Raw genomic sequence first — 22,757 nt, forward strand, 5'->3', positions numbered from 1 at the left:
CCCCCCCCCCCCCCAAAAAAAAAAAAATTCATAATACAAGGGATGTGTTTTTCTTTTCTATAGGATAGTCCAATTTGTTCCTTACATGATTACATTTTGGACCTAAACCCAAGTAGAGGGATGATGGCCCAAATCTTTAGTATCAGATAACTGGATCAGTTCCATCCAAGTGTACCTAATTAGGTACTAGATCCATTCTAAAGCAGGAGAAAACACATATATTTGATTTTTTTTTTTTTTTTTTTTTTTTTTAAATCTTGAATTTAAAGTGTAAACCCAATTGAGAACAGAGGATATTTAAAAATGAAATCTGAGAATTAGCAAATGGTTATTTGACAGAGAAATCCAGATAAGCTCTGAAAGCTTGATTTGAACAAGGAATTTTAAGTGTTTTACATCTTCAGATTCATCATCAGTGTGGAAGCATCATTCATGTAATTTTACTAATATTCTCTTTCTCCTAAATTCATATTTTTTATTTTAAGTACTAAATAAAAAAGTAAATTATTAAACCCCAAAAATATGAAATCTGAATTTATTTAGTTAGTAGTGTTCATTAGAATTCAGTTAAACATTATGGAAGTCTATCCAAAGGATTCTAGACAAGATTTAAAGTTTTCTCAATTCTTTTTTAAGTCGAGTCATCTTTTGTTTCTCAAATTTCAGTTGATTAACAATAACAAGGTAGCTTCTCACGTAATTTCATTACAACTCACCCTAAAATAGGTCAGTCAACAATCATAGTAAGAAATGCAGTGTGTGAAACAAAGACAAACCAAATTAGAAAGAAAACTTACCTGTAGATATCAAGAAATAATAGGTGGATAAAGATTGAACAATAAGTCCCTCTAATCATGAAGCAGATTTCTTCCACCTGAGTTGTTTAATTTTATATGGGGAGGCATTCAAGGATTGACTGCACTTTTACTCATTAGAAACCCTTCTAGCATTGATCTTATCACTAAGTAGGTCAGATTCACTTCTAAGGACCTTTCACATTAGGAGTGAAAAGAGATGGGTGGAGGGGGTATGCATCTACTAGAAACTAAAAAAGTTCCAAAAGATAAAAGGGAATGAATTAGGCCTAGATTGAAAAGGAAGGGTAGAACTAAAAATTAAAAGGAAGAAAGGAAGTCAAGAGGTCTGAGTTGAGTAACTGTTTTTGAAGTACCTGAAAAAAAGGCGAGATTAGGCTGAGAAACTTAAAACTCCTCCACGCTTCCCTCCACCCAACCGTTTTCCTTATTTCTTTCTTTTCCACTGGGATGAGGATGACCCTCTTATAGACTTATTCTTGTTGGTGAAGTGGTGGGAAGAATTCTTCTTCGATCTGTTGGCATCAATCAATTATTTTATTTCTTTTGGGACCCTCAAAGTAATGAAAACCACTCGTATTTGATTGTTAGCTTTTCGACTTCTATAGTGTTTCATTGCTTACTCCTGCGGCCCTGCCCAGTGCCTTACCTCTAGGGGAAGTCCACCACCGCCCCTGGTGCATCCCTTCTTGGCCTTTCTCCCTAACGGCCAATGAAGTGCTACTATATTTTTTCTGTTTGAGAGCGTGGCCTAAGTCAGCATTTCCTGTGTGTATCTCTCTCTCCTCGTTTTCTTATGAATTGACATAGAAAAGATATTCCATCCATTATTAGAGAAGAAGAGAGAGACAAAGGGGATGTTGGCATATGTGCTCTCATACAGCAACTATTTCAAAGTAATAGAAAGAAAAGCAACGATTGGAATGGGAGAGTCAGAGTCGAAAAAGGATTCGTTTTACCACATTCAAAACTATGCATGAGTACATCATTTTCTTTTTTGTTATATGGAAAGCTGTATCACCATTTGCTTTTGAGCTCAACTCAAAGAGTATCAGCCGGAGTATGGGATTACATCAAGGTTTAAAAATTCGGTGAATTGGATTGGGAATCGACATTGACCATCCCGTCCATAAAAGTAAAAAATTTGATCTATTGTTCGTGGAAGAGTGATAAGGGAATTTGAATAGTTGAATATTTAGAGTTTTTTATTTTTTATTTTGCAAAACACACACACAAATATATATATATATATATATATGAAAAATGGTTTATGTGGGGAGTATAGGGGTTGTGCCCAAACATATGGGGGAGAAATGACCATCCCACCACCATGAAATTCGAGAAGGACCATCTGCCTAACGCTTTTGTATGCTCTATTAATGGGTTCTATGCACGGGCAAGGACCACGCTCCCCCATAGGAAACACTTCCCCAAAATCAATCATTTGCATCTTGTTAGGGTTCAAACATCAACTAGCATCATTTGCTCAGTAATCCAGGAATTTTTTTATTTTTTTTAAGAGAGGGTTAGACACATTGTCATTCTAGGTAAGCTAACGAGCGAAAGACACAAATGGGGGGGACAGCCATGGACAGGGGTTTTTTCACTCGTAGGGGGAAAGAGGCAATCACATGGTTGTGTGGTACTCAATGATATAGGTTAAGTAATTTCCTTGCCTTTGATATAATGTGTCCTTTTGTATCATGTATCTAAAAATCAAGTTGACATATTTTTTTGTCATGTGAGTTGTCGAAAAGTACTTGGTTTGATGGACCTCTTGGTGTGCATATTGAGTGTCTTCGATCTTTTGCTCTCCTCAATCTCTTTGACTCTTGTGATTGAAGTTCATTGAAATGTGATAAGTTATGCATCCTATAAGTTATTGCTATTACTTTATACTATATATGGACTTATCGAGACAAGTGTTATAGAGCCCAAACTTCTCCCCGTCCCCCTTGGTCATTCAGGTTTAATAAACAAATATTTGATTTGAAATATTTGAACTTCTCCTCACATAGGTATAGTTACTGTTTCAAGGGGAAATATGACATTAATTGAGTACCTAGGCTTACCAATTGAGGATCAACCGGTGCTAATGTGTGACAACTATTTTAACCCTAATAAATCTATTGTTTGTGTTATTCTATTTAATTCCATATTTAACTCTATTGTGGTAAGTCATGGATTCCTAGGTTATATGTTGGCATTGAAAGCCATAAGCATCTTGCAAGGTATATCTGAAACAAGTAGTGGCCAAGGGGTTCCGAAGAGTAGAAGCATGGGTGTTAGCCATGGATTTACAAGTCATGGTGTTCTCTCTCTCTCTCTATATGTGTGTGTGTGTGTGTGTGTTTTGTGTTCAAGTTCAAAGGCCTATTGGCCATTACAAAGTTACATAGTAGACCCACATAGAGGGCAAGCATAGACCCATAGAGGAGTCAACATGGGCCCATGGCCACACTTCTTGGAAAGCAAGGAAATTAGTACAAACCAGGCACCAATGCACTTGAGAGGAGTTGATCAAGTGACCAATCATCAGGCAGTAACTCCATTGAGCACTGCAAACTGCTAGGCCAAGGCCCAGGTGTGCGGAATACCTCCTCTATAGGTTAAATTTCCTCTGTAAAAGCTCGTTGATCTTGTATGCTCTTTTCTCTCTTCAAAAGTTAGGATTAGCTACTAATGATACCAATTTATAAATTGAGAACAAGGACCAACCATATAAATAAAAAATAAAAAACAATTAAAGCCTCTCACATAATAAGGCATAATTGCAATTACGTCCATATATTAAATATTATTTTACATTTTATGACATTTAGCTGGAACCCATTACCTATTAAGGAGACCACTTCCAGTAATGGGCCAATCCAAACAAGCCCTTCAATCAATACAATAATTGTGTTAAGCTCATTACATGTAAAAATGTTACATATAATTCACAACCCGCTTATGTTATACATAATAAAATAAGGACCAAATTTCTTTGTACCCATGATGAACATGAATCCATTAACAGTGGGGTGTCCAAGCCGCTCGAGGGGTGATGCACATAGGATTTCCTCCCTTCGATCCACACAGTGATTGAAATAAAATTAAACACTTTATTTGATCATTGGATTTGATGAACACACTTCCAACAAGATGGATGGTTTTTTATGGGGACTATTCATGTCTCAACACCACCAAAATAGACTTTGGATGTGGAAATTCCAAAATTTATTATGAAATTATCTCATTTGCTGCTTTTTCTTTTATCAAGACATCTGCTCCTCACTTTTCTTACAATCCTCTTGCTAATTTTAATGGTATTTCATATATTAGTCATTCTCCAATTGGAGCATATATAGAGTACAACAATAGAATATTAATCAATCTATACAATAGGTAAGAAGGGATTGCATTGAACTGGGATATTACATATGATAATACTTCTATATATACTAGATAGAGAATATAGACTTCCCAAGTGGGGAAGGATACTGTAACGGATAACAATATAGACTTCCCAAGTAGGTAAAGAAATTGTATCGAATAACACAACCCCCCAAGGTGGAGAATCGAAACTTTGAATCTTCAACTTATCCCATAAGAATTGAAAACGTGAGGCTGCCAAAGGCTTTGTAAAAATGTTTGCTAGCTGATCATGGGTGGAGATGAATTGAACCGATAGTTGTTGTTTAGCAACCCGATCCCTGACAAATGAAAATCGACCTCAACATGCTTAGTCCGAGCATGAAGTGGAGGGGAACCATGTAGAGGGAATCCAAGCTCAACAAAGAGAAACTCTAACCAAATGAGCTCAGCGGAGGCATCAGCCAGTGCCTTGTATTTAGCATTAGTGGAGGACCGTGCAATGGTTTTCTGCTTGTGAGATGTCCACCAAATAAGGTACGGACCAAGGAAGATAGAGAAACCCCCAATAGACTTATGATCCTTGCCATTGCCAACCTAGTCAGCATTAGAGAAAGCCTGAGTTTGTGAGATGAAGACCCTTCAAGGAGGAGGCCATGATCGAAGGTCTACTTTAAATACCTTAGGATGCATTTAATAAGCACCCAATGATCTTTAGTTGGAGCATGCATAAACCGATAGGCCTTGTAAACCGCAAAAGCGACATCATGATAGATGAGGGTCACATACTGGAGAGCGCCCACTATGAGAGGTCCATTTCTATATGGTAGCCATGGGTGTTTGCACTAGTTTGCAATCAATCATGCCATATTTTTTTAGAGGATCAGTAATGTAGCGTGACTGAGACAACTGAAGTCCTTTAGATTGAGGGAGAACTTTGATGCCTAAGAAGAAATGAAGGGCATCGAAATCCTTGATAGAGAATTCTTCTACCAAATGCCAAAGTAGAAGGGAAAACATATGTAGAATCATTATCTGTCACGAGGATGCCATCCACGTAAACAAGTGCAAACACAACATGAGAGCTGATCTTGAGAATAAACAGTGAGGGGTCTATTTTTGAAGCATGATACCCCAAAAGAATCAGGAGCTGCAATAAGCTGTGAAACCATGCACATGGTGCCTATTCAATACTATATAAGGACTGGTGTTGTTTGCAAACATGATCAGGACAGCTAGAATAAACAAACTCAGTGGCTAAGACAGGTAAACCTCCTCACGTAGATGGCACAAGAAGGAATTATGGACATCCAAGTGTCTAATGGACCAACCCTACGAGACAGCAATGGCCAAAACCGACATGATGGTGGTGGCATTGATCACGGGGCTAAAGGTCTATGTGTAATCAAGTTCATGTTGTTAGTGAAAGCCTTTGGCAACTAGACGAGCTATGTAATGCTTAAGGGACCATGTGCCTTCCATTTGGTCCTATATTCCCACTTGTAGCCAACCAGATTTATAGCCAAGGCTCGAGGAACAAGAGACCAAGTGTCATTCCAAACCAAGGCATTAAATTCCTTTGTCATTTCAGCACGCCATTTTAAAGACTTAGATGCCTTTATAAAAAAAAATGGGGTCAGTACTAGGGGTGGTGGCAGTGAGTGCTTGGGATTGGTTTTTGTGAGGGCGCAAGGTCATTGGGTGAGGGCGTGGTGGTGGGGGAGGGGGAGGCGGTGATGATGGGGTTATGACAGGAGAGGGTATGGTGGGTGAGGGAGGTGTGGAGTGCACAGGAGAGGTGTCGATGGCGATGGTAAGGGACGACTAGATGGGGTGTAAGGAGACAGGGGAAGGAGGCATGGGTAATAGTGGGGTGGGTGGCAGAGGTTGATGTAGGGGAGCAAGTATCCAAAGGAGAATTGTGGATGGAATTTGTGGAGAGACAAGGAGACAAGCTGAGGTGAATGGGAATGTAGACTCATCAAAGCGCAAATGGTGGGCAACGTACATTCTATTGGAAGAGAGGTCAAGGCAACAGTAACCAGAATGAGAGGAACTATAGCCAACAAAGACACAATGAGAAGAGTGAAAATCCATTTTATGCTTATTGTAAGGATAAAGAAGAGGGTAGCAGAGGCACCCAAAAACACGAAGAAAAGAGTAGTTGGGGGTCTTGTGATTCACTAACTGGAAACAGGTTAAACTACACCTTGGATGACATCCGATTAATGAGAAAAACTACAGTCTCAAAAGCAAAGTGCCAATAGGTAAGGAGAACAGACCCATGAGCAAAAAGGGAGAGACCTGTCTCACTGATATGACAATGGCGTCGTTCAATGATAATGAAGAAATATGGGAGGGACCCCAAACATCACTATAAATAAGATCTAAAGGAAAAATACTACGATTATAAGAAACTGGAAGAGACAGTTGATAAGCTTTGCCTCAAGACGTGCAGAATTGTATGGTAAATTATTTGTTTTAAGCATAAGACGAAGTAAATGATCATGAGGATGACCCAAACGGCTATGCCAACCATCAAGTGTGGTACGCTCAGCAATGGCAGCAGAAGGAGGAGAACAAGAGAAGTGATGGAGAGTGTAGAGGCCTCCTTTACTCGGACTAGACAACATTATTGCTTTGGTGACCTGATCCTTCACAAGAAAGTGAGAGGAATGAAAAAACGTTATCATCTCGAGAAAATTTCTGAATAGATAATAAAGGATTGGAAATAGAAGGTACATGCAAACTATTAGATAAATAAAATGAGAGAGAGGATGAAGGGGAAGGAAGAGTGGCATTATTTACATGAACAATTGAGAGTCCCTTTCTATTGCCAACCTGAACCTAATCAAATCTAGTATACTCATCATATGAGGATGGAGAGTTAATATTTGGGATGACATGGTGGGAGACACCCATGTCGGGGTACAGGTGAGGGTGGTAGAGGGGTGTGGCATGGGAAGGAGTAGTGGATTTAGATGATGGTAGGGGAAGGGGAGGTATGGTATCTGGGAATAGGTGAGATGAGTAGCAGGATGGGTTGAAAGTAGGGGTAGTTTGGTTGGCTAAAGGCGGTAGCAACAGTTTTAAGCTAAGTGATTGTTGCGATTGTAGATAGTGCACCACTGATTGCCACGACCATCATATTGAGAGTATCGACCACCAAGGCCATGGCCACGACCACCATGGCTTTCACAACTCTTACCAATAAAAGATTGAGATGCAAAGGAGTCAGTAGGATCCTTTTCAACAGCATTAGAAATTGGAGGAGACGAGCTGTCAATGATGGTCAACTTGTTGAGAGAATTGTGCTTGAGAAATTCATGACTGGTGAGCAAGCTTCTGAGATCAATATACGACAATTGAATTTCACAGCATAGTAGGGTTAGAACAATGTCCTACAGACTAGTGCTTAAAGAACGATAGGCATGGAGATTAAAGTCTATAGTGGAGAGAGGGTGACGGGCAGCAACTAGTTCATCTGCAATGGACTTGGAAAGCTGGAGAAGGGCAGAGATGGATCCGTTAGGCTTCTGTTGGAAGGTTCTGAAGGCTGAGATGAAAATTCATGAGTTGTGTTGCAAAGGTGGAGCCATATGTAGCACCAAGCGAGTCTCATATCTCCTTGCTCGTTGTCTTATCAATGATGAGAGGTAAGACATCCTCAGAGAGGGAAGCAATGAGAAGACTCATAAAATTGGCATCTTATTCCTGCCATTGGGCATTAGTAATGAGATCGCTGGGACACGGGTACATGCCATCAAGAAAGTGAAGAAGATGCTGGCCAAGAAGGAATGGTGTGAGCTGGGTGCTCCAAAGGAGAAAGTTTGTGGGATTCGACTTAAAAAAAGGTAATGGTGGGCAGAGTGTAGAGAAGGGGTGGAGGCAAGGATAGCGGGCACGACAAGGGCCTTGCAATCGGTGTGACTTGAGAACCAAAGGCAACTGGATCGGTAGCAACCATGGGAGAGAAGAAATTAGGGTTTTCTTTTCTCTTTTGTATTAGACGTGAGCGGATGGCTCTGATACCATGCTAATGTTAATGGTATTTTATATACTAATCATTCTCCAATTGGAGTATATAGAATACAACAATAGAATCACAATCAATGTATACAATAGGTAAGAAAAGATTGCATTGAGCTGGGATATCACATGCCATAATACTCCCATATATACGAGATAGAAAATATAGACTTCCCAAGTGAGGAAGGATACTATATCAAATAACAGTATAGACTTCCCAAATGGGAAAAGATATTGTATCACATAACACCTCCAAACAATTAGATCATCAATACAATACGACCAGATAATTCATAGTGTTCTGCCAGTTTGTATTATGAGATTGAAGGAAACTGTTACCAAGCCAGTTCTTCCTTACTTTGATTATGAGCTTGAAGGAAACCAACACACCAATCCAGTTCTTCCTTGGTAACTTCAGTTTCTTGATTACTTTGATTACTTTGATTACATTGCCATGGCTGGAGAGATTTCTTCAACACACAGACTATTATACCGTGTGGCTCTCCCATATTCTTTGGAATTTCCTCTTGAAGAGTTGATGTAGGAGGGGTTCCTAGATGACTAGGTCTCCTACAAGATTAACTAACTAGGTAGGTTAACTCAAGGGGCTTAGGTAAATAAGACCAAAGAATCTCAGCAAACACGATTAAGCATGCACGATAAAGCGAGACTAATAAACAAAGTAACCAAAAAGCAATATTAATCTAGACGAAAAAACACATAAATTCTTACTCAAGTTTCAAGTGGGGACATGGGGAAGGGAACAAACGACATATGAATATTAGGTTCAGCACAAATCCATCTAGACACCCAAATTAGATATGCAACAATCGATAAAATAGGCATAAACAAAGGGCAAGGGCAGACTTCAACGTCAATGGGTTGCAATATATGTAATAGGGATTTAGGGAGGTGGGGAGGATTTAGTTTAGTACTTTACCACACTGTTATTCAGATCTGAGGAGAGAAGAAGAAATCCAGGTTCTCCAAAATAAAGAGGTTGTATTCCACCTTTTGTTGAAGAAGATACATCCAGCTAATTGTAGAGAGAGTAGCAGCAGTGGTGTAAAGGCAGCAGTGTGCAGCAGTGCAGTTTTGTACCGGCAGAAATATGTTGCAGCAACAAGTTTATAACAGCAGGAATATGTTGCAGCAGCAGTGAGGTAAGGTAGCAGGTGCAGCGGCAGCAATTTTGTAACTCCAGTAATGTGTTGCAGCAGCAATGAGGCAAGGTAGCAGGTGCAGTATTAACAACACAGCAGCAGAAAAAAAAATTGATAAGACTGAAAAGAAAGAGAGGGAGGCGAGACAAGAAGATTGAGAGAAGAGAGAGCCGAGAGAGTAAGGGAGGAAAGAGGCGAGAGAGAAAGATGAGAGAACGAGAGAGAGAGAGAATCGTGAGGGGTTTGAGGGTTTATTCTTCTTTTCAATATTCTTCATTAATTGAACATGAACAATGGCCAATTGCCTTACACTTAAAGAGAGTAAACTTCCAAAAATAAAAAGATACTTAGAAACTCAATTGCATGAAATAAAAACTACCTAATAGATCAATATAAAGAAATCCTAGTTTCCTAATTGTGTAAGACAATCAAATATCACTAGATTTAAAGCAAAGTACTAGAATCAAATAAGATTTGGTGGGGTCCACAAAATCTTCCAAGATCTTCTAAAAATCTGGATCGATCTTGGGACCAAATAAGATTTGGTGGGATCCATAAAATCTTCTAAGATCTTCTAAAATCTGGATCGAGCTTGGGGCCCACAAGATCTTCTTCTTTCTATTCTTCCAGCCACAAAGATGGCTGCTTCTTCTTTTTCTTGCGCCTGTACACTTTGATGTCCCCATCAACTCTCCCCGGCTTGGAAGAATTCACCTCTGGTGAATTAATGCTCATGTAATACTCAAATAGGTCTGGGTTGAGTTGTTGGACTTCTTGCATTGTGATCCAGGTGTTGTCAATTTCCGGACGTCCATGCCACTTAACCAAGAACTCTCTAGAACCTCCAGTGTGTGTGGACACAATCCTCTCATCAAGGATTTCCCCAATTTCTTCAGTTCTCCTCGTGACCTTAGGCACAGGTGGTAATGAGGTGGGGGGAAGTGGTTGGCTCGGCTCAGAAGTCTCATCAATGTTGAAAGGGAAATCTTCAAGGTCATCAGGATAAAAAGAGGTGAAGGTAGAGGTACCATGGTATGGGACTAGGTCTTCAACATTGAAAATATTGTTGATCTCCATACTGGCTGGAAGGTCAAGAACATACGCATTGGCACCTATCCTCTTGAGTACCTTGAACGGACCTGTGCTATGAGCATGTAGCTTGCTCGCTTTTCCCCTAACAAAACGTTGTGACTTGATTCTTACCATCACCATATCACCCTCTTGAAACTCTTGTAGCCTTCTGAGCACATCTGCCTTCGATTTGTATTGCTCATTGCTCAGTGTTATCTGTCTCCTTATACCTGCATGCAAATCATGTATATGCTGAGCAAAAGATTCGGCTGACTGGGAGGTCCTAAAACTAGACACGACTGGGATAAGGTCTATGGGTGCCCGAGGTTGGTATCCTGAACAGATCTCAAAGGGGGACAGACCAGTGGTACGGTTCTTAGAACTGTTATATGCAAACTCGGCCTGGCTAAGGACCCGATCCCAACTGGTAAGGTGTTCTCCTATGAGGCAACGCAATAAATTCCCTAAGCTCCTATTGACAACCTCGGTTTGGCCATCGGTCTGAGGGTGGAAAGCTGAGGAGAAACGGAGTTTTGTTCCCATCATCCGCCATAGGGTCCTCCAAAAATGACTAGTAAACTTAACATCCCTATCGGACACTATGGTGAGGGGTAACCCATGGTACTTGACAACCTCACTAAAGAAAAGTTTGGCTACTATGGATGCATCGGAGGTCTTAGAGCATGGGATAAAATGGGCCATCTTCGAGAAGCGGTCAACAACCACATAAACAGAATCGTGGCCTCTCGAAGTTCTTGGTAGACCAAGCACAAAGTCCATGCTAAGGTCCTGCCAAGGGGAGTGGGGAACGGGTAGGGGAGTGTACAAACCCGTGTTTTGCTTTTGTTATTTGGCGGTCTGGCATGTCTTGCACTAACCCACAACTCTAGTAACATCCCTCTTCAGTCCTGGCCAAAAGAATCGATCCTCAACGAGGGTGATGGTCTTATCGCGACCGAAGTGGCCAGCGACTCCCCCAGCATGCAATTCCCAGATCAAGAAATCTCGGAGTGAAGTTCTGGGAATGCACAACTTGCTTCCTTTAAAAAGAAAGCCCTCCCTAAGTAGGTAGTCCGAGCGGTTGACTGGTTTGCCTTCACTCAAGGAAGTGAACGGCTCATTAAAATCAGGACAGGTGGGGTATTGGTCCTTGACTCGCTCGAACCCTACAACCTCTACACTCATTGCTTGGAGTAGCACACTAGCCCGACTCTTAGCATTGGTGCGACTGAGGAACATGTTCACCCGGCTCAGTGCATCTGCAGCAGTATTCTTGACACCAGGCCTGTGCTTGAGTACAAAAGTGTACTCTTGGAGGAACTCAACCCATTTGGTATGTCTCTGATTGAGTTTCTTTAGGGCACTAAGGTACCTCAGAGCTTGGTGGTCAGAGAATAGTACGAATTCTTGCGGTAAAAGGTAATGTCGCCAATAGCGCAATGATTGGACAACCGCATAGAATTCCTTGTCGTATGTAGAATATCATTGCCTAGCTTCATTAAGCTTCTCACTAAAATAGGCAACAGGGTGGCCCTCTTGTCCTAGGACACCACCTATCCCAATACCAGATGCATCACAGTTAACTTCGAAGACCTTAGAGAAATCTGGGAGGCGCAGGACTGGAGCTTCAGTCATAAGTTTTTTAATCTCACTAAAGGCCTTCGTAGCACTCTTAGTCCATTGAAACTCCTTCTTTTTCATGCAATCGGTGATAGGAGACATAATGGAACTAAACCGGTAGATGAACCTTCTGTAGAAAGTGGCTAAACCATGAAAGCTTCGTACTTCATGAATGTTAGTTGGTTCAGGCCACTCCACAATCGCTCTCACTTTCTCAGGGTCAGCAGATACTCCCTGAGTTGACACAACAAATCCCAGGAAGATGACTTGATCACTCATGAAGGTGCACTTCTTGAGGTTGACAAAAAGTTTCTCTTGTAAGAGCACATGAAAAACCTTCTGTAAGTGATCCAAGTGGGAAGACGGGGTCTTACTATAGATGAGGATGTCATCAAAGTAAACCACAAGGAACTTGCCAATGAATGGTTGAAGCACTTGATTCATTACCCTCATGAAGGTGCTAGGTGCATTTGACAAGCCAAAAGGCATGACTAACCACTCAAAGAGGCCATCCTTCGTCTTGAAGGCTGTCTTCCACTCATCTCCAGGCCTGACCCTAATCTGGTGGTACCCGCTCTTGAGATCAATCTTCGAAAAGATCGAAGAGTTGGCCATCATATCCAACATGTCATCAAGCCTAGGGATAGGGAACCTATACTTGATGGTGATCTTATTGATGGCCCTACTATCAACACACATACGCCAGGTGCCATCTTTCTTTGGCGTGAGCAAGGCAGGTACAGCACACGGGCTAAGGCTTTCCCTAATGAATCCCTTTTGCAACAGTTCATCCACTTGCCGTTTGAGTTCGGCGTGTTCTTTGGGATTCATTCGGTAATGGGGTAAGTTCGGGAGAGAGGATCCTGGAACTAAGTCAATAGCGTGTTGGATGTCACGCATGGGCGGTAACTCATCAGGTAGTTCCTCAGGGAATAGCCTCTCGAATTTCCTCAACAAGGGTTGCACTTCTCTAGGAGCCTCAGTGAATAAGCGTGACCTATCGGTATTACTCTGTACGGCAACTAGAGCATAAATCACCCCTGACTCGTGACACTCTCCTTCAAATTGTTGTTGATTTAAAATGTTGAGTGTTTTGGTGGGGGCGTGTTTGGATGTACTTCCCTTGTGTTCTGGAACCTTAACTTCCCTAGGGGGACTGGGTGTCAGTCTGATCTTTTTCCCTTTGAACTCAAAGACATAGGTGTTAGACTTCCCGTAATTGGTGACATCCCGGTCATATAACCAGGGCCTACCTAGAATGATGTGGGCAACATCCATCTCTAGGACATCACACCACACTCGATCCTCATATCCTGCAAAGTGTAGGGGAACTAGACACCTCAGATTTACGGGAATGGTGGATTGATCAACCCAGGCAACCTTGTAAGGCTTGGGGTGGGTTTCAGGTTTGAGGCCCATTCGAGCAACAGCGCTCTTGGCGACCACATTCATGTAACTCCCGCTGTCTATAGCGACGCTGCAGTTCTTGCCTTGATGACATGTGTAGGTGATGAAAATATTAGTTCGTCGTCAATCGTCGCTATTCTTAGGTTGTGAGACCATGCAACGCACAATGCTGAGCTTGAGGTCACCGGCCTCCTCGGTGTCCTCATCAGATATGGTCTCATCTGGCCTATGGTCCTCATACTCATGGTCCTGAAAACCCTCTTGGTTACTTTCCTCAGGGGTCTGCTCTCCTACATAAAGATTCCTATTGGGACACTCTCGAGAGAAGTGACCAAACCCATGACACTTGAAGCACTGTTGTTGCCCGCTACTCTTGGGTGCTTCTCCCAAAATTCCTTTACCCTTGTTAAATTGACGCTGTGGTGTAGCAGGGGGTTTTGGGAATCCAGTTGAGCCTTGGGGTGGTTTTCTAAATTAGGACTCTCCAGCTTGGAAGCTCTTCCTCTGAGAATAAGTTCTCATGGAGGATTTCACCTCAAGGGCTATCCTGAAGGCCTGTGGAATGTCTCGCACTAGGTGGGGTGCCATACGAGACTGAATTTCGGAGTTGAGCCCGGTAAGGAATCTGGATAGTGTCTGCTCAACATCCTCCCTAATACGGCTTCTAATTTTTAATTCATTGAACTTGCTCATGTACTCGGTCACAGTCAACTTCCCCTGCTTCAGGGTATTCATTTCATTCAACAACTCGAGCCTATAAGTGATAGGCAAAAATTCCCTCTTGAGCAGCTCTTGCATCTCTACCCAGGTGGTGATTGGCTCAAGTCCTAGGTGGTCCTCCTAGTACTCTAGGTCTGTCCAGAAGTCCTGGGCAACTCCAATAAGCTTGAACTTAGCAAACCGGTAGCAGACTTCCTCTGGCATATCATAAAAATCGAAGTACCTATCCATCTGCTTGATCCAATCCAGAAGGATCCTAGCATCAATTTGACCATCGTAGGTAGGGGCATCTACCTTAATCATCCATCTGACATCAAAGCCCCTATCATGGTGCTCATAGCCCTCATCATCTCCATATTGGGTTTGGCGTCTTGGCGGTGGGCCTCGACCCCTACCCTGATCCCTACCACGCCTTAGTCCTTGGAAGTTATCCCCTATCTGGTCATAACCGTTAGTCTGGTTATTTTCGTTTTCTTCCTCAGGGTTAGGACCTCTGCCCCTAGGTTCAGTGCCAGTTATGTTACGGCCTTGCCGTCCATCAGGGGTTTGGGCACTTGTCTCGAGGGCAGCCAACTTATTGGTAAGGGCTTGGAGATGGATAGCTTGTGTTTCATATATGGTTTGAACGGCTTTCATGAATTCATCCAATTGCTCCAACTGAGTGGCGGTGCTAGGAGGGACAGACATATCCTGGTATGCTCTACCATTACGAATGGACATAAGGAGATGGGCAGCCAAAGGTACGGTTGCCACCAAAGACTCAAGGTCTACTCAGGATCTCCAATTGAGATAAGTAGTTAGCCCTTTCAATCTTGAGGTCAGAAATCTCCCTCTCGAGTATATGCTTTTGGAGGGAATAACGTCCAATGCTATTTGGCCCCGCCAATTTAAGAAAGAAAAGGGTGTCCTCTAATCTATGGTATCGCTCTCTTAGCTCAAATTCGACCATGGACAAATGGTGACGGAGACTAGACCTCAAAAGATAAGACATGTAAACAAGGGACAACAGTACTTAATTACCCTCAACCTAGACAAAACCATGCTCTGATACCAAGATGATGTAGGAGGGGTTCCTAGATGACTAGGTCTCCTACAAGATTAACTAACTAGGTAGGTTAACTCAAGGGGCTTAGGTAAATAAGACCAAAGAATCTCAGCAAACACGATTAAGCATGCAAGATAAAGCGAGACTAATAAACAAAGTAACCAAAAAGCAATATTAATCTAGACGGAAAAACACATAAATTCTTACTCAAGTTTCAAGTGGGGACATGGGGAAGGGAACAAACGACATATGAATATTAGGTTCAGCACAAATCCATCTAGACACCCAAATTAGATATGCAACAATCGATAAAATAGGCATAAACAAAGGGCAAGGGCAGACTTCAACGTCAATGGGTTGCAATATATGTAATAGGGATTTAGGGAGGTGGGGAGGATTTAGTTTAGTACTTTACCACACTGTTATTCAGATCTGAGGAGACAAGAAGAAATCTAGGTTCTCCAAAATAAAGAGGTTGTAGTCCACTTTTTGTTGAAGAAGATACACCCAGCCAATTGTAAAGAGTGAGTAGCAGCAGTGATGTAAAGGCAGCAGTGTGCAGCGGCAGCAGTATTGTAATGGCAGTAGTACGTAGCAGCAGCAGTGAGGTAGAGGCAGCAGTTGCAACAGAGCAGTTTTGTACCGGCAGAATTATGTTGCAGCAGCAGTGGGGTAAGGCAGCAGGTGCAACAGTAATAACAGCAGCAGGTGCAGCAGTAATAACGCAGCAGCAGGTGCAGCAGTATAACGCAGTAGCAAGTGCAGCAGTATAACGCAGCAGCAGGTGCAGCAGTATAACACAGCAGCAGAAAAAAAAAACAATAAGACAAAAGAAAGAGAGGGAGGCGAGACAAGAAGATTCAGAGAAGAGAGAGCCGAGAGAGTAAGGGAGGAAAGAGGCGAGAGAGAAAGATGAGAGAAAGAGAGAGAGAGAGAACCGTGAGGGGTTTGAGGGTTTATTCTTCTTTTCAATATTCTTCATTAAATTGAACATGAACAATGGCCAATTGCCTTACACTTAAAGAGAGTAAACTTCCAAAAATAAAAAGATACTTAGAAACTCAATTTCATGAAATAAAAACTACCTAATAGATCAATATAAAGAAATCCTAGTTTCCTAATTGTGTAAGACAATCAAGTATCACTAGATTTAAAGCAAAGTACTAGAATCAAATAAGATTTGGTGGGGTCCACAAAATCTTCCAAGATCTTCTAAAAATCTGGATCGATCTTGGGACCAAATAAGATTTGGTGGAATCCACAAAATCTTCTAAAAAACTGGATCGATCTTGGGACCCACAAGATCTTCTGAAATCTTCTAAGATCTTCTAAAATCTGGATCGAGCTTGGAGCCCACAAGATCTTCTTCTTTCTATTCTTCCAGCCACAAAGATGGCTGCTTCTTCTTCTTCTTCTTCTTGCGCCTGTACACTTTGATATCCCCATCAAGAGTATTTTCTCTCAGTTAACTCCCCATGCCATGCTTGTTGTTCCTTGGGTTAATGTAGACTGCACTAAAGGACGAAATTAATTTGAATGGTCAATATCAGGTCTTTTCTATAGTCAACTCCAATTGCAGTTGAAGTATTTTTTACTCCAACTTTGTGTTTCTGATTGGCCCCTTTCCCTCAAACCAAATCAGTATCTTTGACTTAATGAGCTGATGATATCGTTTTCTAGGGGTAGATTTCAATCATTTGCATGCTAAAAATGAGACCTCTCTTGCAATTCATGAAGACGTACATGTATCTCTCAAAAGAAAAACACATTTTTTGTTGTGGAATTAGACCAACCCCACTAGTTAGCTTTGGGGGATTGTGAGTGTGAACTGGGGACTGTGGTTGTAGCAGCCATTTGACTTGTGTAACTCATAGAAGAATTTGAAATCTATGACCCTTCCATTACATGAACTTTACAAATAATTTGGAAATAAAAACACAGTAGATTCAGCAATTGCCAGCATCAAAGTTTATGCTTGGATTTGATAGAAAAATTAGATTAAGAAACTTCTATATGATCATTTGATTTGAAGTGTAGATCATTAGGTTAATCTAGACAATCTCAGGAACATGAATCGAGTGATTGAAGTGAGGTCTACTTCAGCCTCATTCCAACTCTATAGATGGCTCTTTTTCACTTTTTTTTTTTTCCTAATGAGGGTGTCCAGACCTTCGGCCCGACAATTCTCCCTAACACGCACATCATGTAAGCATCGAATCTTATGAGAACCACAGAAACTGTGGGGCTAGCCCCAAGGGTCTACGGGGAGTCGAACTTAGGATGCATGTAGATTTAGGCACACTCCTTTGCCAACCGAGTTACACCCTCGGGATTATCACTATTTAGGATTTGTTAACAAACATTAATTAGTGATAGAATCAAAGGGTTTGAGTGGATTTCTTGACTTTTTCATTTTTTTTTTTTTAATTTACTTCTTAATCCACAGGTTAGATTAGGTTCATTTAGACAATCCCAGGAAATATCAAGATGACTAAAATCCTAGACTGGCTCTTCGATCGTCTGTATTAAGGATTAATGGTAAACTAGAACTAACTGTAATGAAATCAAAGAGTTAGTCCAATCTGTTTTCTTCTTATATTAGGTTCATCTAGACAACCAAAAGTTAAAAACGAATGGACTGATCTAAGGTCTCTTTCAGTCTCTTTCCATCTACAGGGACCTTGATTTGTCCTTTCTCTTTACTTGGGAGTTAGGATTATACATTCTTTGAACCAAAACAAAGATATTTACACTGGGAAGATGTTTTTGTCTGGAAGCATAGCTCCGACACCTGTACAAGACTGAATCAGTGTTCTTTATATGGTTCAATCCATAGGGAACAAGTATACCATTTTACAGGGAGAAGGAGATAGACACAAAGGTGATGATGTAGGAGCTACACTCCCGGGAAAAAAAATTTAACGGCAGGGTGCGTGGTCTATGTAACTGAGGTATTGATCGTCACCATCATGCTCCCATAACGTTCACCCAAAAAGTAAAAGAAAAAGGCACTTGGTCTTCAGACTTTTTAGACCATAACAAGGGAAAGGTTATTTGGTTTTAGATATGTATTTATTTATTTATTTATTTTACTGCAAAAGATACTTATCATAGCCCCATTTAAATAAAGTCAACATATTTAATTTAATTAATTAAGTTATTTTGAATCATCTTTTAATCAGATTATATATTGTAACAAAAAAAAATTGATTTGCCTTTAAAACAAATTTGGGTCCTAGGCATTACTAGGTGTAATGAAATATAATGTTTCATTATTTGCTATTTGACGATACATGAGTTAATCCATGTGATAGAAAATCCCAGATACATCTCAATAGCCACATTTTAATCCAAAGTATATGTAAAAAAAAGTTGCTTGAACTCTGATTCTCTCTCTCATAAAAAAAAAAAAAAAAAAAAAAAGGAATTTTTTTATAATTTTAACTATTTTTTCTATTTATTTTAAGCTGAATTATAACAATGAGATGTTTACTTGGCTATCTATTATATGAACAAACTCATGAATTATCATGTGGCCAATGGTGAAGTATTTTAATTCACCAGACAAAGTGGCGGAAAAGAAAACCCAACAAATTTTGTGTACAAAATCCAATCGCTTAAAACAGATGATTCCTTTTCGGTCCTCAGCTCCTCAAAATAAAGATAAGAGACACCAAGATCGACGATGCTGGAGTTGGTCATTCCCTTTCCCAAAATTGGTCGGCGGCGGAATGGCACTTGACAAAAATAAAAAGACGAAGTAGGGTTAGTCATGTCATTTCATCTTCAAAGAATTCGCCTCATTACGTGGAGCCCGGATTTTAGAGCTTCGGCTTCTGCTGCCGCATGGAAGACTATTTGTAGTCAACGCCTTGGGTGCATATTAGCCTTCTGGTATAAGACAATTGGTGTCCATTTTTTAAAGGATAACAATACGCATCCTTGACCTTTACCCAACTAACTTTGTGATCGGTGGCTGTTGTGTTGTCCGAAACGGGCACTGTGAGCTCACGAAGCCATTTACCAAGTGGAGATAAGTATCCAGCTCGTGACATGTGGCAACATTGGCTGTGGGTCCACTCAAATATGGCGAATCTCTGCTGCTGACTCGGAGCTCCGTGCCCACGTCAGCATAAACCCATTGTGTCTGTAACCAGCTTGGGAATCTTGCCACTTGGATGGCATCTCTGCTTGACACCTCATCGATGACAAAGCCGGGGACTTTTGTGATGAGGTCTTCTGAGTTTACTATACGTAGTATCTTGCTTCCTGATTTTTCCACGTGGCATTTGAAGCTACGGTTACCAACACGTGGGGCGCCAAAGGAGATGACTGTCACCAACGGTGGATGACGGAAGGTGGTGGTTATATCGTAGGCAGTAATAGTCGCAAGTGCCGCACCTAGGCTGTGTCCGGTGATGGTTAAGCTGAGAGGCTCGTCGCCGTAGGATTGGATGAGACGACCAATCTCTACCCTCACCTCGTCCCGCAAGCTACGGTACTCTGCGGTTCCGGACATATAGAGGTTAAGAAATCCCCTCCCCACCATGGGCTCGGGCTCATCGTGGAGGCCCACATTGGTTGTATCAGGGAGTTGTGTCAACGTGGAACGTAGATTCTCAAGCCACTCCAGACAAGTAGCAGTCCCTCTATAGGCGACCACCACGTCACGACGGCCAAGCCGGGCTATCTCGTCTTGGTCCTGACAGACCGCCACATAACCAATCCAGCTGGTCCTGTTGGACATCCAGTTGGGAGCCTTGTCGATCCAACGTGGCAGCCGAACCCCAGACGTGGCGTGCAGGTTCTTGGTGAGCCGGTAACCGGTGCTGGGGAGACCACAGTGGTCGAAGAGAGAGAGTTTGGGGAACCGGCACGTGGCGTAAGAAGGAGAAGAAGGGTCGAAGTCGAAGGCTTTATAAGTGGCCTCTACGAACTTGCCGTAGCGGATGATCTCGTTACGTAGGTCATCGTCGAGTGGGTCAAGCAAGCCCTGCCAGTTTTGGACCCCTTGGTACTCTGTCCACCTTTTGCCAAGCCTAGCCGGTTTGGGCATTTGCGTGACGGGCCTTGCGGTACTGCACCGTACAGAGAAGGACACGCATTTGGGTGTTGGGAAGGTGCAGGGACGGACCGTGCTGATGCAGAGCTTCATTATAATATAGGATATTTTTGAAGTATTTACCTACACCACACACCGTCCTAGTGAGGAGTGAGGAAGCAAGGAATCAAGCTCTAAGTATCACTCTCTTGAGTGATATTTGTCTTATGTATGTTGGTGCCATTTCCTATTTATAGAAGAGGACTAGAGAGAGAGAGAGAGAGGGTGGGGGAACGGACAGTGCTGTAAGAGTTAGAGGGAGTTACCCTAAGAATTACGATGATGGGGTAGGTACATAAACATAAGATTGATGAAGACGGGAGTTGAAAGCTGTAACTGTGAGTCGTTCATAACTGGAAAAACGGCACTGGGCCCTTTGTATCATGGATGAAGTGACGAAGGTGGAGAGAGAGATGAGGGCCGCATCAGGAGGCCCACCATGGAAGGAAATGGGCCAGTGAACGGTGAAGAGTGGGGAGGAGTCCAGGATGTAATGGAGGAGTTTGACTCAGCCCATCAGCCAAAACGAGTGGACATAACTTTCCGACCGAGTAGGATAAACCGTACCACGTACACATGGTGGGGCTTAGTACCGCCCAGGGTGACGATTGCTTAAAATCTTCAGAATCTACATGTCGAGTTTCGGTCGTGATAAAATAGACCATATAGATCCTTCTATCGATTTAAATCCTCTGTAATTCATCATCTTGCTATTTTCTCGTGTTGATCTACCTGCATAAGGCAACAAGTGACAATGTTGAGGTAGACAATATAGATCTCAAGAGAAAATATACTAACACTAAAACAGATTTAGGAGCTCTTAAATCGAGTCAAATCGATCATTCATTTATCTCAATACAAGAGACAAATTTGAACTCTCTCCTCTCTCTCTCTCTCTCTCTCTCTCTCTCTCTCTCTCTATTCTCTGATCGACAACCTTCTTACAATCGAACAAAGAGCTTCCTTGGCTGCTATTTTTAATAATTGCTTAGCACAATTGGTGAACTGTGGTCTACAAAAAACCCATGATCACTAAAAAAAATAAGAGAACTTCTGTGCGAGAAAAGATTTAATGTGAAATGAAATAGCATAAGTGGGGCACCTTAGAGGTAAAAGAGGCATCCCTCCTTGCTAACATCTTTGAGTTATTCACTTTTTTCACGGCAATCTCCCACATTAGGATCTTAAAGTTCTTTTCTATATATATATATATATATATTTTCTTTCTTTTTTCTTTTAGTCTAAAAACTATATCTTGGACCCCATGCCATGAAGAAATGTTCAATATGTGCTCAAGCGAGCTGAGAAGAAACCTCCCTCCTAAAGGTATATTAGATCTCTTTTAAGAGACTTGCTAGCCTAAATTTTTGCAGATTAATCTACATGATTTTGGAATGACAATGGAAATAAATTTGTGAGAAATTAATAAGGTAGAACTGGAAGGAACCCTTCTTTAAATTTGATTTATTTTACATTTTTTAAATCAACTTTGTTAAGTGAAGTACAATCATCCGTTTCCCATTTTCCCAAAGAACACCTTAACCCAGAGCAGCAAATTAGCATATGAAGTGAAAAATCAAACCCATTTTGGAAGCATCATCAGGTAGGGACCCACAAAAGACCCACAAAACTAAATTATTCAAAAACTCAAAAACTTGGTTGGCAAAGTGAAATAAATGCATACCATCTTGTGTGAGCAAAGGATAATCCGAAGAGCTCCCCCTCCGGGAACAAAATTGCAGCTGCGTGAAGTGTGTTACGTACTAACCATCGTACGTCAGCCCTCTGTAAGTCTCCAAATTCGACCTCATAACAGCCCCAACATTACCCACCTGCAAAAAGCGGCTCTCGGCATACAAAATCGGCCAAGTCGACCCGCTTGACCGGAGAAGCTTTGAGGTACAAACGCACAACATACATTAGGATCTTAAAGGTGGATATTCTCTGACAAACCACTCCAGAAACTCTGATCAACCAATCGATTCTCAGGTTGAGGAATCGAGTTGTAATGGGTCGATGTTAGAGATTTAATGTGGAATCAGATGGCTATTCTCTGATTAACACTGCGTTATTAGGTTGCAAGAAGGCTGTCGATCAGAGAGACAGAGAGAGGAAGAGAGGTAACTAAGAGAAGAGCTGAGACACAGAGCTTTCGTGCTAGAGAGGAGAGTTCAAATTTGTCTCTTATATTGTGATGATGAATGGTTTGTTCGATCCGATTTAAGAGTTCCTAAACCGGTTTTGATGGTAACATTTTCTCTCTCTAGGTCTAAATCGTCTATCTTAACATTGCCGCTTATCGCCTTCTATAGGTAAAATGACACAAAAAAAGCAAGATGAGGAATAACAACAGATTTAAATCCCAGTCCATAGCCATAGAGAGGTACCATATAAGTCCGGATCCTCTCCTGGAAACCTGCAACGCCAGGTAA

General features: G+C 41.6%; 1 protein-coding gene and 2 long non-coding RNA genes across 5 annotated transcripts in view; all 3 read right to left on the minus strand.

The window, feature by feature from the left end:
* The window catches only part of LOC122074925, a 6,756-nt gene extending 4,490 nt beyond the window's left edge, over positions 1-2,266 (minus strand). For 2 of the 3 annotated variants that reach the window (XR_006139094.1, XR_006139093.1), the window contains exon 1: positions 798-1,163. This is a non-coding gene — a long non-coding RNA (uncharacterized LOC122074925). The other variant, XR_006139095.1, reaches the window with a different exon arrangement.
* Positions 2,267-3,706: 1,440 nt separating this feature from the next.
* Positions 3,707-9,809, minus strand: LOC122073548. Its single transcript, XR_006138822.1, has 2 exons — positions 9,139-9,809; positions 3,707-8,768 (listed from the first exon to the last, which is right to left on the minus strand). It is a non-coding gene; the product is annotated as an uncharacterized LOC122073548 (long non-coding RNA).
* An 8,938-nt stretch (positions 9,810-18,747) lies between these two features.
* LOC122072830 (phospholipase A(1) DAD1, chloroplastic-like) lies at positions 18,748-20,941 on the minus strand. The gene has a single exon (XM_042637257.1). The coding sequence runs from the start codon at positions 20,377-20,379 to the stop codon at positions 19,174-19,176; it is 1,206 nt and encodes a 401-aa protein (XP_042493191.1). The 5' UTR covers positions 20,380-20,941; the 3' UTR covers positions 18,748-19,173.
* Positions 20,942-22,757: the final 1,816 nt, after the last annotated feature.

The sequence above is a fragment of the Macadamia integrifolia genome, chromosome 3 (genome assembly GCF_013358625.1).
Source record: "Macadamia integrifolia cultivar HAES 741 chromosome 3, SCU_Mint_v3, whole genome shotgun sequence".
Lineage (NCBI taxonomy): Eukaryota > Viridiplantae > Streptophyta > Magnoliopsida > Proteales > Proteaceae > Macadamia > Macadamia integrifolia.